Genomic DNA, 14,551 nt, shown 5'->3' with positions numbered 1-14,551 from the left:
ATTATCATGTATGAGAGGGTGTGTGTCCAAAGGAAGAGAAGGTGTGTGTGTGTGTGTGTGTGTGTGTGTGTGTGTGTGTGTGTGTGTGTGTGTGTGTGTGTGTGTGTGTGTGTGTGTGTGTGTGTGTGTGTGTGTGTGTAATCCTGGGAAAAGCCATGGTAACAGAGTGATGCTGAGACTCAGATTGTCCACTTTAAAATGTCTAACAAAAAACAATGATTGCAAAGTTAAATAAATCATACAACTATGCACAATGGGTACTTTTACAAATTTCCACTGTTTTTTGTTTGACATATATTTTTAAGTGAAAATTCGGAGTCTCACCATCACTCTGTTACAATGGAATGGCCCTCCTACTCTGCAGTCTGTGCATTATAATGAAATCTCTGGCCCCACCGGTGATTGGCTAAATCGGTCACAGGGGTGGATCACGTGGGTGAGTTCTTTGGTCCTGGGGAAAATGGGGTTTGGTGTAAATCCAGGGTGTATTGCTGTCATATATCACACTACCTCGTAAAAACGACACTGAAGATTCTGGCCCAACAAATCACAGAGAAAAAAATATGAGTTCTTATTATGTGGATGGTCTTTTTAACAAATATACGGCGAGCGGTTCTTTCTTCCCAAACGCAGACCTAGGTTCGTGCACTCTTGTACCCGATGGAGAAGGACCCGCATCTGCTCACAACGCCGCAGCCCCTGCCTTCCCACCGTCCCTGTCCGGACTTTACAACGTGAACAATGCAATCTACCAGAGCCACCCGATGTTTAGCCCTGGTTATGGCCAGGGTCCGGACATTCGCAGTCTGCACTGCAGCTCCTTCGACCAGAGTCATCTGTTCGGGGACAGCTGTGTCCAGCCGGTGCCCCTCACCTCGCAAGAGGACAAACACTACCGGATGTACCCCTGGATGAAAACATCAGGTACTGTCTAAGATGAGTCCTTCCTTCCCAACCGGCTCCTGCAGAGCTCTGCTGTAATGTCAATTAATCTACAAAACCTTGGGATACTTACCGTGGTCTTAATGGCGCAAATAATTACTTGAAGCCATTGGTATTTCATGGAAAGAATTGTTCAACTTTTATTGCGCAAGTAATGAGTTCTGTGGCCATAAACGTATTATCCCTTCGCTTCTGCAATGCTTTTTGACTCTGCTTTCTTACTGCTTCTACTCCCCTTTGTGACAATAAAATACCAGACTATGTAACGACAAAATAAAGGAAACACCAACATAAAGTGTCTTAAAAGGGATTTGGGGCACCACGAGTCAGAACAGCTTTAATGCTCCTTGGCATAGATTCTACAAGTGTCTGGAACACCATTCTAACACCAGAAATTCCACCATTTGGTGTTTTATTGATGGTTGTGGAGAATGCTGTCTCAGCCACGCTCCAGAATCTCCCATAAGTGTTTAATTGGGTTGAGATCTGGTGAATGAGTGGGCTATCACATATGATTTACATCATGATTTACATAATTTAAAAACTCGTGCCCTGTGGATGGGGGCATTGTCATCCTATGGGGGCATAGCCATGGTAGCCAAAATAGTGGCCTACCCAACATTTTTATATATGACCCTAAGCATGATGGGGTGTTAATTGCTTAATTAACTCAGGAACCCAACCTGTGTGGAAGCACCTGCTTTCAGTATACTTTATATCCCTAATTTACTCAAGTGTTTCCATTATTTTGGCAGTTACCTGTATATAGTGTAAATCAGTGACCGTGCGCTCTGCAGTTCAACATTTTGAATGGGATAGGGATAGCAGATGTGATTATCCTCATCAGTTTCAGAAACCTTTTTGTAGACATGGATATAATCTATATTAATGGTGGTTGTAAATAATGTCAATGGTTGGAGCAGTGGTAGCCTATTCATAGTATAGTTTCTGGCTAGTAGGGAATTGGTAGGCAAGCCAGTGTTTAATAAAGATATACCCTACCAATGAAACTAGCAGTAGTAATTGCTTATGGGCTATGTGGGTATGACCTAGAAGTGGTGGACAAGCACATGCTTCTAATTGGAGAGGCATTAGCTATAGGCTACAGGCTAGAATCCCAGCTGGAATATTTTTAATGGAAGGAAGTCTTTACAAAAATAACGTTTATTGAAGTGTATATAGGCTACATGAGGCAAAACATCATTGACTGTCCTAAAACATTTTGAGAAAGACATCTTAGTAACAATGTCACAGGCACAAAATGATTTTATTTATTAATTGATTAACTTCTATATAAATAATACATGAATGCAAAATCACATATGTCATTATCAATATCATGATATTATCAGAGTTATTACATATGTCATGCTTGTGTAGAACATGGTTTTAGTATTTTAGTATTTTTATTATTGGACCTAGCAGATTGAAACCCTTTTCTCTTGTAGATCCAAACCGAAAGCGTGGACGTCAGACCTACTCCCGGTACCAGACACTGGAGATGGAGAAAGAATTCCACTTCAACCGGTACCTGACCCGTCGGAGGCGCGTAGAGATAGCACAAGTGCTCTGCCTGACCGAGCGCCAAATCAAAATCTGGTTCCAGAACCGGAGGATGAAATGGAAGAAAGATCACAAGGACGAGTCCTCAAGCTCGACCCCCGGTGCCACCAGCGAGGACGTAAACGAGGATGATGACAGTGATCCGGTAACCGACGGACAGTCCAAGGCCGAGGACGCCGAGGACGGAGATTCCCAGTCCACCCGTGTGGCGTCAGATACCCCTGCAAGAGGAGATGGAGACAAGGAGGCGATTAGAAACACTCCATAAATGTTCATATTGGTCACTAAGGAAATGTTCTAGATGCAGACTGTCACAGAATCGATACACTCTGTTCGATCAGAGCTTAGAAGCCTGATTGAGGAAACGCCTTGCAGGGCTGAAATTGAGACGCACTCATTTAATATATACAAGCTCGTGAAAACACTGGCTATAGCTATAAAAATGAATATAGCTCAAGGAAGATGAAAGGGAACGGATACTACCTATTTACTCTACGCTATTACTATGAAAACTCAATTTGATCTTTGAATGTAGAACAAGTCTACTGTAAATGTTATACAATATTTAATGTTAATCGTTGGGAACTATTAGATATTTTACTACTGAAATAACATTCCTGAACAGATAACTACCTAAGGCGACGGTTGCGTTGCGTTCATGCAAAGAATTTACCTCCAGTTTCAATTGACTTCGAGGAACCTTTTTCGCACTCTTTTTTGTCTCTATTTCAAAGCGAAATAAATGCAAATGTTGAATCATCTGGTGAATATGGCTTTAACGTTTAACTGTAGCTTATTAACGTTGCATTGCGCTGCTGTCTGTTATCATGTCTAATGTTGTAAGAACTTGTCTTTTGGGGTCGAGATTTGTCGAGATTTGAATAGATATTTGCATGATTTCCAAACAGCAATCAAAAAAATGAAATGTCCAATTTGTATACCCTACCTCAGATTTTACGTCAGAGACTAAACCTATAGCCTACTACTGTCTCACTGAATTTCAACACTGCCTAAGAAGGACTTATAAACACTGTATTGTAACGTCGTGGTTGCTATTTTATTTTCATCTCCTTTTTTGCTTTCAATTATTCTAACTAGCTATAGCCTAGGGTCAATATCATTGTTATGGACGTGAGTGTCTGCTTGCACGTGTAAGTCTGTAAGTTAGGGAATTTGTGTGTTTGTTTTATTTGAATCTAGGCTATAGAAGAGAAGCGGTCCAGTGTTCAGAAATGAGCATTTGTTTTGCAATGTGACTAGTGTAAATAGACTGCATTCGACACTCACCGCTTTCCCTCTGCGGTATTCATATTGTGACATTATGTAAGATGCAATAGTAATCGAATAAAAACAAGACCATTCGGTTTGAAAAATAGCTTCGTAACGAATTTCCTGTAAGCCAACCATACATTGATGAAATCTTTAGCCAAAACGTTATGAAATTCAACTTACATGCCAAAATCGATGGTACTACCTACCCTACATTAGGCATGAGTGACATTTTCACGTTCATTTAGTTATTCTAGCATTTTGACATTTAAACCATTTGTTTTTATATGACAATAAATACTGAGCCTACAAATACGCTATTACATAAGAACACGGTGGCCTATTTTAACATAGTCTATTTAGCACGGAAAGTAGATTTAACCAATGCAACATTTGCTTAATAAAGAGACTAAAGTATGCTCACTATGAGGACACAGACTGTACAGGGTGTGTGTGTGTGTAGCCTACTGTGAAGGGGAAATTACTGCATTCCCCCTCCTTTCGGTAAAATGGCGCCCAAGTTCTGACCTGCCCCGTCCTCTCCCTCTCTGTTTCTTCCCCTCTCTCACTGGGTCATAAATCCCTTGTTGTTTATGAAAATTTACAACATTGCAATGCAACTTTACGAGGCTCCTCGGCTCCCCATTGGTCACCGCTGGTCACATGGCATGGAGCCGTGAACATGAACTTTTTATACATAATTTCCTTTTCCAGAATAGAACCGCACTCATTTAAAAGCCTGTGTCTGCCATCCAACCCTTTCTGTAATGTAAAAGCTTTCGCTCTTCCATTTCTTTTCGTCGTGGGGTAACGCTGTTTTGCTTTTTAGTTGTTGTTTATTTAACACGCAGTGCAAGGAGCAGCTCCCTTCTCATGGAACCGGACGGTTTGGATTCATTACCGGGGTCCTCGTGACGGTTTGGCACATTGGACGGGTTGAGTGCGTCGTTGCCTGATCCCGGGAGCGTTTGGATTCGTCCAGGATCCAGCTGTCAAAACAGGGGATCTGTTCGCTTTGCGCCAGCGGCACTTGTCCGTCCTCTCCCTGTGACATCACCACACACCATGAGACCCGAACACCTCACATACGGTAAGAATACTACTTGCTTATCATGATTGGATATGATTTTGTAATCATGCAAAATCATAATAGAGTGAGCATTCAAGTAAAAACAACTTTCTATGCTTGTTTAGTTTTAAATAGCGATGGCTTTCAGAAACGGGTTATGTCCGAAAATGTCATTTGATAATAACAATATGATAATTATTTGCATGATTAATATCAATGCTATGGTTCGTTGATTGTGGTCTCTGGGCTTGACCTATCTAAATATGTTATTCAGTACTAATGTAAAAAATGCTTTATCATTATCAGGATTTGAATAATTTATTGGCGATGCATGCTATTTGTGTTTATTTGTTGCTATTCAAATGGGATGGTCTTTCACCAGCTCCGAATTGGAACTGTGGCCAATAGGCCTAGTCATTGTCGCCCTCTTGTGGGAGAAGTGTGGTGGTGTTTTGGCCACAGCGTTTTGTCCATTTTCTCTCATTTACATTCTGTGTTAATTGTGCCAACACAGAACTTCCCTTTGTCTTTTTATTCGTGCTATTCGTTAAACCATAAAACACGGTTGTACATTGCTGTTTGTATCATGATAGCATGGTTTCGGCAGATGTTGCAGTTGTTTTGATTTGAGGAAATTATAGATTAGCTTAATCTAGAGTATTCTTGCTCCAATTTTCCTCTCCTCCATGATGTAACATCAGAACCACATCATCGAAAGGACCTTTTATCAATGACCCATTAATCTCGATGATGTTCACGCTTATAATATTTAGAAACGATATGGCTACAAAAAAAATATGCTAGTAATGCTATTTTGCTGGTAATATGCAATTCATTTTCATACGAGTTTTAAATCCTCTACATTGGCACTGCATAAGGCCCATTATAGCTGGAATGTATTGTTCTGAATAGCAGTAGTGCTCAACGTTTTGTTATTAAACTATATGATAGGTGAGCTAATACTACATATATTTTGTCTGTGTAAATTCAGACTAGATATAGAAAATGGCAAGGTGTAGGGTTATGCAAATGACCTGCAGAATGGTCAAACATCAAGACCTGATGACGAGATAACACCGAAGGAAATACATGCAATCATTATGAGCACAGGCAGAAAGAAAATACACTCCCCCTTAAAATGGAGTTCTGATTGTGACAACAGATGGTCAAGTGTTCTTTACATAAGATCACTGGACATCACAGAGAGCCAGAACGTCACAATAGACACCATTCATTTAACAATAGATTGTCACCTCCAAATGATGTCATAGAATAGAGGCTGTGAGACCGAAACGTCACAATTGATATGGCAATATTATTACCTCAAAATATGACACAAATTAGACACCGAGAGACCGAAATGTCACAATAGGCATCAATACCATGGAAAAAGTACCAGACAATAGCCTATTGTTGTGATGCATTTTATTACTGTATGCGTGCGTGTCAGATTGCATAGTTTTCTTCGACGAGTTGCGTTTTAGAATTGAATCCGTTATGGTTCACCTCTTAAATGTGTTTAGAGTTCCGTTTACCTTAGTGGCTCCAATTCAATATCCTCCTCGATATTTACAGTGGTAATGAAACTAGTCGAGAAAACATTTCATATATTCAGATTAAGAGTGTTTAATAGTCACATGTACAGTGTTCCAGGTGTGATTGCAGGGTACAGTGAAACCCTTAGGCTCCGAGCTCCAAACATTAGAATATAGCCGTGCTGCTACTCCCCTACACTATACAAAATCTAAGGTATCTGAAATGCTGCTTGAACAGTTTTGTCTGTTACGCACGTAATACATCCTATCTAGCTAATTAAATTTATGAGCAAATAAAACTGAAGCATCGTGACATTTTACTCACTCATCAAGGAAGCTGCATTTCAAATTGTTAGCATTTTACCATCTGGAGAGCACGCGCCCCTCCCTGCTCTGTGCGCCACAAGCACGCACACAGAGTCCCTAATCCTGATTATTTTCTCTCTCTTTTTTTTCTTTTTTTTTTACGTTTCTAGCAGATGCAGACTCTTGAGTAGAACGCAACTAGTCCGGTCGTTTTTTTTTACTCTCGCACTTCCTGATTTGCCCCCTTTCCCTGGGTGGGATAATTTCTTGGGAATTTTGTTTCTATTGGCCATTGACGAATCAGATGTTAGCTCTTAGACTCCCTAACAACCTCTTTAAAGCCACAATCACAAACACTACTGGACATTCTAAAGCACAGAACCTATCCTTGCTCCTTCCAACATCCGGAGCATGCTTGTATGCGCTCTCAAACTATCCCTGAAATGTAAGACCCGGGCTCGCATACAGGGCTCCTTTAGACACCGCTGTACACATCTGGTCCTGAGTGCAGCTTGTTCCTCGGCTACTGCAGTGCCTGAAGGGGCCCTATTACTGCTGTGAGTCTGCATCCTTCGTACAGCGTACTTATCCCTCACGCAGTTAGTGCCGACGCTCTAGTCTAAACTGACTGTGTGGGGCGTCGTAATAGCCTAAATACGGGCCATCGTCTTTTGGGGACTATAGGACCCAGAAGTCCAATGGATTTTGGATAACTAGGGCCTTCGTTGCCAAAACGAGACTACTGTAAACCTGCAGTCGCGTGCCCCAGTTTCTAGTAGCCTAAATAGACGTTCCAGATTAACTGCACAATTTTCCGTTTACTAGCCACGTCTCTTTTGTAAGGCTACATTATTTAAAACGTTATCGCTCTGCCTTTCCTGCCTGTACACTAATATAACCCTGCTCCAGCTATAGAGTCACATTCTCATCAACTAGGCCTATATACAGTTTATCTCTACCTTACACCAACAAACCTGCAACTCAACACCGATGAACAGCAGCTATAATCAAATAGTGCTAAATGAATGTCGTCATATGTTTGTTATTGGTATCGCTTGTATTGATTGGGCCTACATTATTATTACTTCTGCTGTTACCGATATATGTCTTTCTTCATATCATATTTCGAACCTAATTTTAGATTGTCATTACGTAGTGCCTTATATTTGTATTTTGAAAACTTGACAACACTTATCACTTAGCCTACTTCTTTCGCTTCCTCACTCCGAGGACATTATTGATGGAAGGAAATGGGTGTGGGGAAGATGCCGAGCAAGGCCAAGGGAAATCATTTCATTTTCCCTTTGTTATTTATCCATGTAAAATGAACGAACATTCCTACACAAAATGATCAAGTTTATTTCGCCTATCGTCAGACATTCTTTGAAAATGTATCTTCTAATCTGTGCTTAAATTACAATATGTGTTTAGATTACAACATGTGTTTAGATTAAAACATGTGTTTAGATTACAACATGTGTTTAGATTACATGTGTTTAGATTACAACATGTGTTTAGATTACATGTGTTTAGATTACAACATGTGTTAAGATTACAACATGTGTTTAGATTACAAAATGTGTCTAGATTAAAACATGTGTTTAGATTACAACATGTGTTTAGATTACAACATGTGTTTAGATTAAAACATGTGTTTAGATTACAACATGTGTTTAGATTACAACATGTGTTTAGATTACAACATGTGTTTAGATTACAACATGTGTTTAGATTAAAACATGTGTTTAGATTACAACATGTGTTTAGATTACAACATGTGTTTAGATTACAACATGTGTTTAGATTACAACATGTGTTTAGATTAAAACATGTGTTTAGATTACAACATGTGTTTAGATTACAACATGTGTTTAGATTACAATATGTGTTTAGATTACAACATGTGTTGAGATTAAAACATGTGTTTAGATTACAACATGTGTTTAGATTACAACATGTGTTTAGATTACAACATGTGTTGAGATTAAAACATGTGTTTAGATTACAATATGTGTTTAGATTACAACATGTGTTTAGATTACATTATGTGTTTAGATTATTTTCAAACATACCTATAATTTTTCTGCTCCTCCTTTTCCTGTTCTGAAAATGGACTTTAGTTATCCATATTTGCAAAAAAACGAATGCAAAATGTATATTATTGTTATGCCATTCATGTTTTCTAGAGATGAGGCTATTCATTACACACAGCTGCAAGATTTTATGCAGATTTTTTTTGTGCCTAATTATCTAATTAGCATAATTCAGTCATAATTTGTTGATCAAAACCTGGTTTATTTTCATTCAGACTTCTAAAAGTATTTATGGAATTTCACTGGAGGGGTGAAGTGTTGTCTATTGAGACTACTGTATTGTAGCCTACTTTCTGTCGTCATCTAAAAGACGAAACTTACGTTGTTTCAAATGCCACATTTTTTGCGTATCTAACATTTAGGAATGACTGCCATTCTATTAGATTGGATTATAACTGCAGGTTGTGACGGCTCTATGCATATCAGTAAACTAAGCTTCACCTGTAAAATGATTATTATTGATAAACACATTTGCAATTTATTCAAATGTCCAAAGAGTTGATTCATATAGGATATTCCAACATGGTTTAACGAAATATTTAACTAAATTTAAGTTTCTAGACATATATATTTTTCTTGTACTTGTTTTTTCTTGTACTGTACGTGTTTTATTCCCAACGCGAAGGTTAATGAGGATAACATTGAATACAGATTTATCTCTATACTCTCTATCAGTGGAGAGGTTGCATATTCAGTATACACTGCGTTTCTTGTTGTATTGTTTGGGGAGACCATGCTTTTGCCGCAATGGTCGTTAACCTCTGAACGACCCCGTTCGGAGCCCACGCCTCAAACACTGTCGCAGGCAGTGCCAGACTGCGACCAGAAGATGGCGCGCGACGACAATCCAAGAGACGCAACCCGGGCCCCGCGAGCGCCCTGCCTAGGCGCATACCCAGGCGCGCCTCCCTAACATCCCACCAAGATTTCCTATTTGTGCACGAGTTTACTTCTGGAGGTCATCAAGCAGGATTTACGACTGGTCAACAAAAGCACGTGATTCTCAGCAGTACCCCATATTTGGGCGCCTACGTAAGAGAGAATCAAGTACATGTTCTACTCATTTCCATAATTCATCATAAATTGTGCAAGGGTGCTATAGAACGCGCAAAACCATCAAGAGCCACAAATCAAGTACACACGTTATTACTTTCTCCACAAAAAAGCAACAAATACCTGCTAAACAACAATATTGGAATTATCAACCAATGAGCTCCTATTTTGTAAACTCATTCTGCGGTCGCTATCCCAATGGCGCGGATTTCCAGTTACATAATTATGGAGACCACAGCTCTGCAAACGAGCAATACAGGGACCCCACGACCATGCATTCCAGCAGGTACGGTTATGGCTACAACGGGATGGACCTCACTGTCAGTCGCGGTAACGGGCACTTTATGGCCAGCGTGCGGGCACAGGGCTACTCCCCGAACCAGTCGGTGGCGACAACAACGTCCTCGGTCGAGACGCCCAGGTACACCCAGCCCGCGAGCGCCACCGAGACGACGTCCCTCTCGCCTCCACCTGACCCGCTCCCGTGCTCCTCCTCTGTCGCGAGCTGCTCGTCTCCGGTCAGCGAGTCTCAACCTCAACACCGAGACATAAAGAACTCCATAACGAGCCCCTGCACGACCCCGAGTTCGAATGGAGGCACTCTGTTGAACCGGGTGTGTGTGTCCAAAGCGTCCCCCCTCCAGGAAGAGAAGCCCGCGGGAAGGGCGCAGACAACTTCCCAAAATGTCACCGACGGTGCCCAGCCCCATATTTACCCCTGGATGAGGAAACTGCACATAAATCATGGTAAAACAGCAGTATTTTGTTTAGGTCGACGCTTGTGTTTGTGTTTTGTACTTGATACAGCTCGTCTTGTCTCTGTGTGGGTTTGTGGTGTGTGTGGGGATGGTGTGCCCTATAGCCATTTTAAGATGTGCTTGTTTCCATTTTTTAATTCAACGTGGCATGAAAACACAGGACATTTTCTTCTTACCAAAATGCAGGAGGTGAACATTTGATTTAAATATAGGATGATAGGTTTTCTTTTGCCATTCTTTCGGATTATTCTATATTTGTATGGCATTTTTACAAGACACACTTTGTGAAATTGATTGGCACTTCCACTGCGTTTTAAGGTGTATGTGAAATGTGTGTGAATAGTGTATAAATGTGTGTTTATGTGGATTAGGCTCCATGGAAGAGTTATCAGTAAAATGTATTTCCTGCATAAAGCGTTAGTAAACATAGTTGTGTAGGTTGCTATTTTGATTGTGGGCTCATGGTAGCATCCTGTGTGTGTTACCACCAGACAGTCTGACCGGACCAGAGGGAAAGAGGGCGAGGACAGCCTACACGCGTTACCAGACACTGGAGCTCGAGAAAGAGTTTCACTTCAACCGTTATCTGACCCGCAGACGGAGGATCGAGATAGCGCACGCGCTCTGCCTATCAGAACGCCAGATCAAAATCTGGTTCCAGAACCGGAGGATGAAGTGGAAAAAGGACAACAAACTAAATAGCATGAGCATGGCAGCGGCAGGGGGTATAGGTTACAACCATCCCTGATATTCGGTTCCCCGATGAGCACTAATAAAATAATACAAAGCTTGGGAAAACTTCCCATCATGTCAAAAGCCCAAGAGACTTTCCGAGGGCTTCTTAGGACAGTGAACATCCACGTGTCCATGCAAGCTCCAGCCAATAATTTCCTCTTTATTTATTTTATTTTGACCATGATAATGCTCTGGATAAGAGCGTCTGCTAAATGACTTAAATGTAAATGTAAATGTAATGCTTGTGTGAGTTTAAAAAAAACTTGCGTTCTGTAAATGTTTGTCTTAAAGGAAAAACCAATGGGAAATACATGTTTAACTTATTTCTTGTTCAAAATTGTAAAAACTTAAAGTTACCACAAATAAGTCTATTAACTATCCAATAAAAGTTGTGTAACATATTGCACTCATAAAACAGTATAGAAACTCAAATAAATAATGACTTGATAAGAAATGTAGTTGCTTTTGTGTATAGCCTTTGTTTTATATATATGTATGTAAGTGGGCCTATGTATTTATTTGTTGGATGTATTGTACCAAACTCAGATAACGTGTTCCTTATTGTAGACAGACTTAATAAGCCTTATGTGATTGTTGTGCGTTGTGAACACGTGATGGAACCGCAGTTCCGACCCAGTGTGTGTAGCTGTGCCTATGTACCTTCTTTTGCACGAGCTGCTGTAAAGTTGTTTAACCTGGCGCATCTTCTTAGAATGTGTTTCTGTCTTTTGTGTGTACGTTTTTTTTCCTCGTTAGTTTGGATGGGAAGGGATACATAGTGGATCCCATCGCGTAAGCGCCATCGTGATATAAGCTTTTTGTAAATGTTTTTAAAGAATGACTGGAAAATTAAAATAATATTGTTATGGTGACGCTGATTATAATAAACTTTCTACGGGAACAACAGACTGTAAATTATTTGTTATTTCGATGATTTCTTCATGTGCCTAGGTGGTAAAACGCATGTTTGTATGTCTCAGAATTGTCCAACATTTTAGTTGTTGAATGCAAACTTCATAGGCCTGCTGTAACTTGTTTTTCTAGGTCAAGACTATGCCTAACCTGAAATGCAGTCCTGAAATGTTCGTCCCCCCCCCCCCACTGTAACCCTTTCACCCCATTGATTGCATTTGAAACTTAAAAAGCTACACTTTCCCAGCTAGTTTCAAGGTCGAGAAAATCAACAGGTAGACAAATCTATATCCGCTTTCTTTACTCACCTCTGCACGTGGGTCAAAAGCGGGTCCTAGCCAGTGACCTGCTCTAGGGGCTCTGCGTCCCCTGTGCTCGAGCTCACTACTCTCATGAAATCCGTTCGACTTTTTGAGCCGTAAACTTTATTATGCCGGTTCCGGCCTGACATTTGGGTGCCAAATGAATGGGGGTTTTGTCTATGAATTAGATCGTAAAAATCATCTAGAGCGCGGCCAGATAGGCTCACTGGCCATAAACGGTCACGTGGTGGCCATTAAAGTAAGTTTTATGGTTTTGGGGAGTTGACAGTATATTGCACATAACATATAATAGCACTGACGCGAGGCTTCGTCTGACTCTCTCCTTGCAGGCTGTAAAAAGTGTTCCTTGCCCGTTACAGCTGCTCCTCGTTCACCAGAACGCCTCGCGATGGACCCTGCGCACCAGACTCACATGAGGAGAGAGCTCCTGTCTCGAGGTAAGTTTCTGCCTCTATTGCCCTTGAGTAGCCTGTAGCCTTCCGTTCCCTTGGCTCCGAACAGCCACCCTGTTCGAAACAGCATTATGATTGTTTTCGGACGATCTATTTGTCCTTATTAGCCTATTACGCTAATTTCTCAGTTGGTTATGAGCTGAATACTGGTCTTTCTCGGCAGATGTTGGCCAGGGTTGGGTCCGGCTCATGGATATTTAATTGCTTCCTTCCCAGTGGAACTTGTTTCCCTCCATCTGTGGTGAAACTCATAATCCATTACTGCGTGTGGGATAATTATGCTTCTGTCCACTTCCACCCCCACAAACTTCACGTTGTTTTTTCACTTCCTGTATAACACAAGGGGGGTATTTGGCCTCTTCATAGCTATTCATGTGCTGGACAAGCCAAAAATCTTGTTTTATGGTGTTTGCATTGTCATTGTTTAACTGAAATATGTTTGTATACAGTACTTGACTATCATTACAACACTTTCGGTATCATGTTTTTTAGTGGGTGAGTGGGAAGTTAAAGCACAACTTTGGAGCTGCAGTTGTCGCTTTGGTCAGGTTTCCTCATTAACACACTGTAGAGTTAACACAACACATGACAAAAAGCAGCAGGGCCACATTTAAAAAGGTATTCCGTTTTGTCTCAGCCACGTCATTTTGTGTTTTGGGGTTATAAAGTTCAGTTGACCTCTTGGAGAGTGTCACTCTCGCTGCATGGTGACCTCTTTGCAGAGCCTGGGCGCGTACGTCCGTGCGGAGGTGGTCACTCAGATACCAATATCTCCAGGAAAGGATAGATTTATCAAAGTAGCCAATTTGTAAATGCGTCACAAAGGTGTGTGTAACTTTTGTATTGTGACGCATTTTCACAATCACAATAGTTTTCTTTAGATTGCGTTTTTTTCGTTTGCTGGGAAAACTGCTCTGCATCAGTTTCTTGTTTAGCTTAGTCTATAGCCTAATTACGTTGTTGTTTTGGCTGTAATGTAGACTGTAATGTAGACTCTGTGGCAACAGTCTAGGTTTAGTTAAACTGTGTTTCTACTACGTAGCTATGTGTCAGGCCTATTTGATGTGTATAACAGTGTTTTACTATTTGACAGTTATGGATTTCTGACTCAATTTCCATCGTTGTGTGTTGCTCTCATATGTTGACACATTTCAATTAGGCCTTTATCATGTCGTGATGATTAAAGCATTCGGATAATGGGTGCATTGCCCATGTCTAATTAAGAAGTACATGTTGGCCTACTGTAAGTACAAAACATTATATTTGAAGTATCAGAAATCTTAAAGTCTAAACTCTAAATTAGTTCTTACAGTCTATTCATAACCTTTTTTTAATCGGTGAATTCTATTTCAATCAATGTAATCTCAAAGTATTTGATTGAAATTCAATGAATACATCTGAAAAAAATTAACTTCATAGGACTTAATATCAATAGATCGATTGAATTCAAACGGACTCATCTGGTGATTTGACGTGGTTTGACCCCAACCATATTCCCCATCCTCCCCTTCTCCGCCCAGTAACCTAATAGTTTACATATA

At 40.5% G+C, this 14,551-nt stretch overlaps 2 protein-coding genes across 2 annotated transcripts; both read left to right on the top strand.

Annotated features, from left to right (window-relative positions):
- Positions 1-124: 124 nt before the first annotated feature.
- On the top strand, positions 125-2,773 carry LOC118374523 (homeobox protein Hox-A7-like). Its single transcript, XM_035760958.2, has 2 exons — positions 125-924; positions 2,391-2,773. Exons 1-2 carry the CDS (start codon positions 564-566, stop codon positions 2,771-2,773), a joined length of 744 nt encoding a protein of 247 aa, XP_035616851.1. The 5' UTR covers positions 125-563.
- A 6,365-nt stretch (positions 2,774-9,138) lies between these two features.
- Positions 9,139-11,777, top strand: LOC118374520 (homeobox protein Hox-A5-like). Its single transcript, XM_035760956.2, has 2 exons — positions 9,139-10,577; positions 11,080-11,777. The coding sequence occupies exons 1-2, from the start codon at positions 9,986-9,988 to the stop codon at positions 11,334-11,336; spliced, it is 849 nt and encodes a 282-aa protein (XP_035616849.1). The 5' UTR covers positions 9,139-9,985; the 3' UTR covers positions 11,337-11,777.
- The last annotated feature ends 2,774 nt before the right edge of the window (positions 11,778-14,551 follow it).

The sequence above is a fragment of the Oncorhynchus keta genome, chromosome 20 (assembly GCF_023373465.1).
Source record: "Oncorhynchus keta strain PuntledgeMale-10-30-2019 chromosome 20, Oket_V2, whole genome shotgun sequence".
NCBI lineage: Eukaryota > Metazoa > Chordata > Actinopteri > Salmoniformes > Salmonidae > Oncorhynchus > Oncorhynchus keta.
This window is presented reverse-complemented; position numbering and strand designations above follow the sequence as displayed.

Bases quoted from the DNA above. Each gene is read 5' to 3' on its own strand.
- LOC118374523 (XM_035760958.2), top strand. From the start codon at position 564: ATGAGTTCTTATTATGTGGATGGTCTTTTTAACAAATATACGGCGAGC. The intron at 925-2,390 runs GTACTGTCTAAG...TTTCTCTTGTAG, and splicing joins CCCCTGGATGAAAACATCAG to ATCCAAACCGAAAGCGTGGA.
- LOC118374520 (XM_035760956.2), top strand. From the start codon at position 9,986: ATGAGCTCCTATTTTGTAAACTCATTCTGCGGTCGCTATCCCAATGGC. The intron at 10,578-11,079 runs GTAAAACAGCAG...TGTTACCACCAG, and splicing joins GAAACTGCACATAAATCATG to ACAGTCTGACCGGACCAGAG.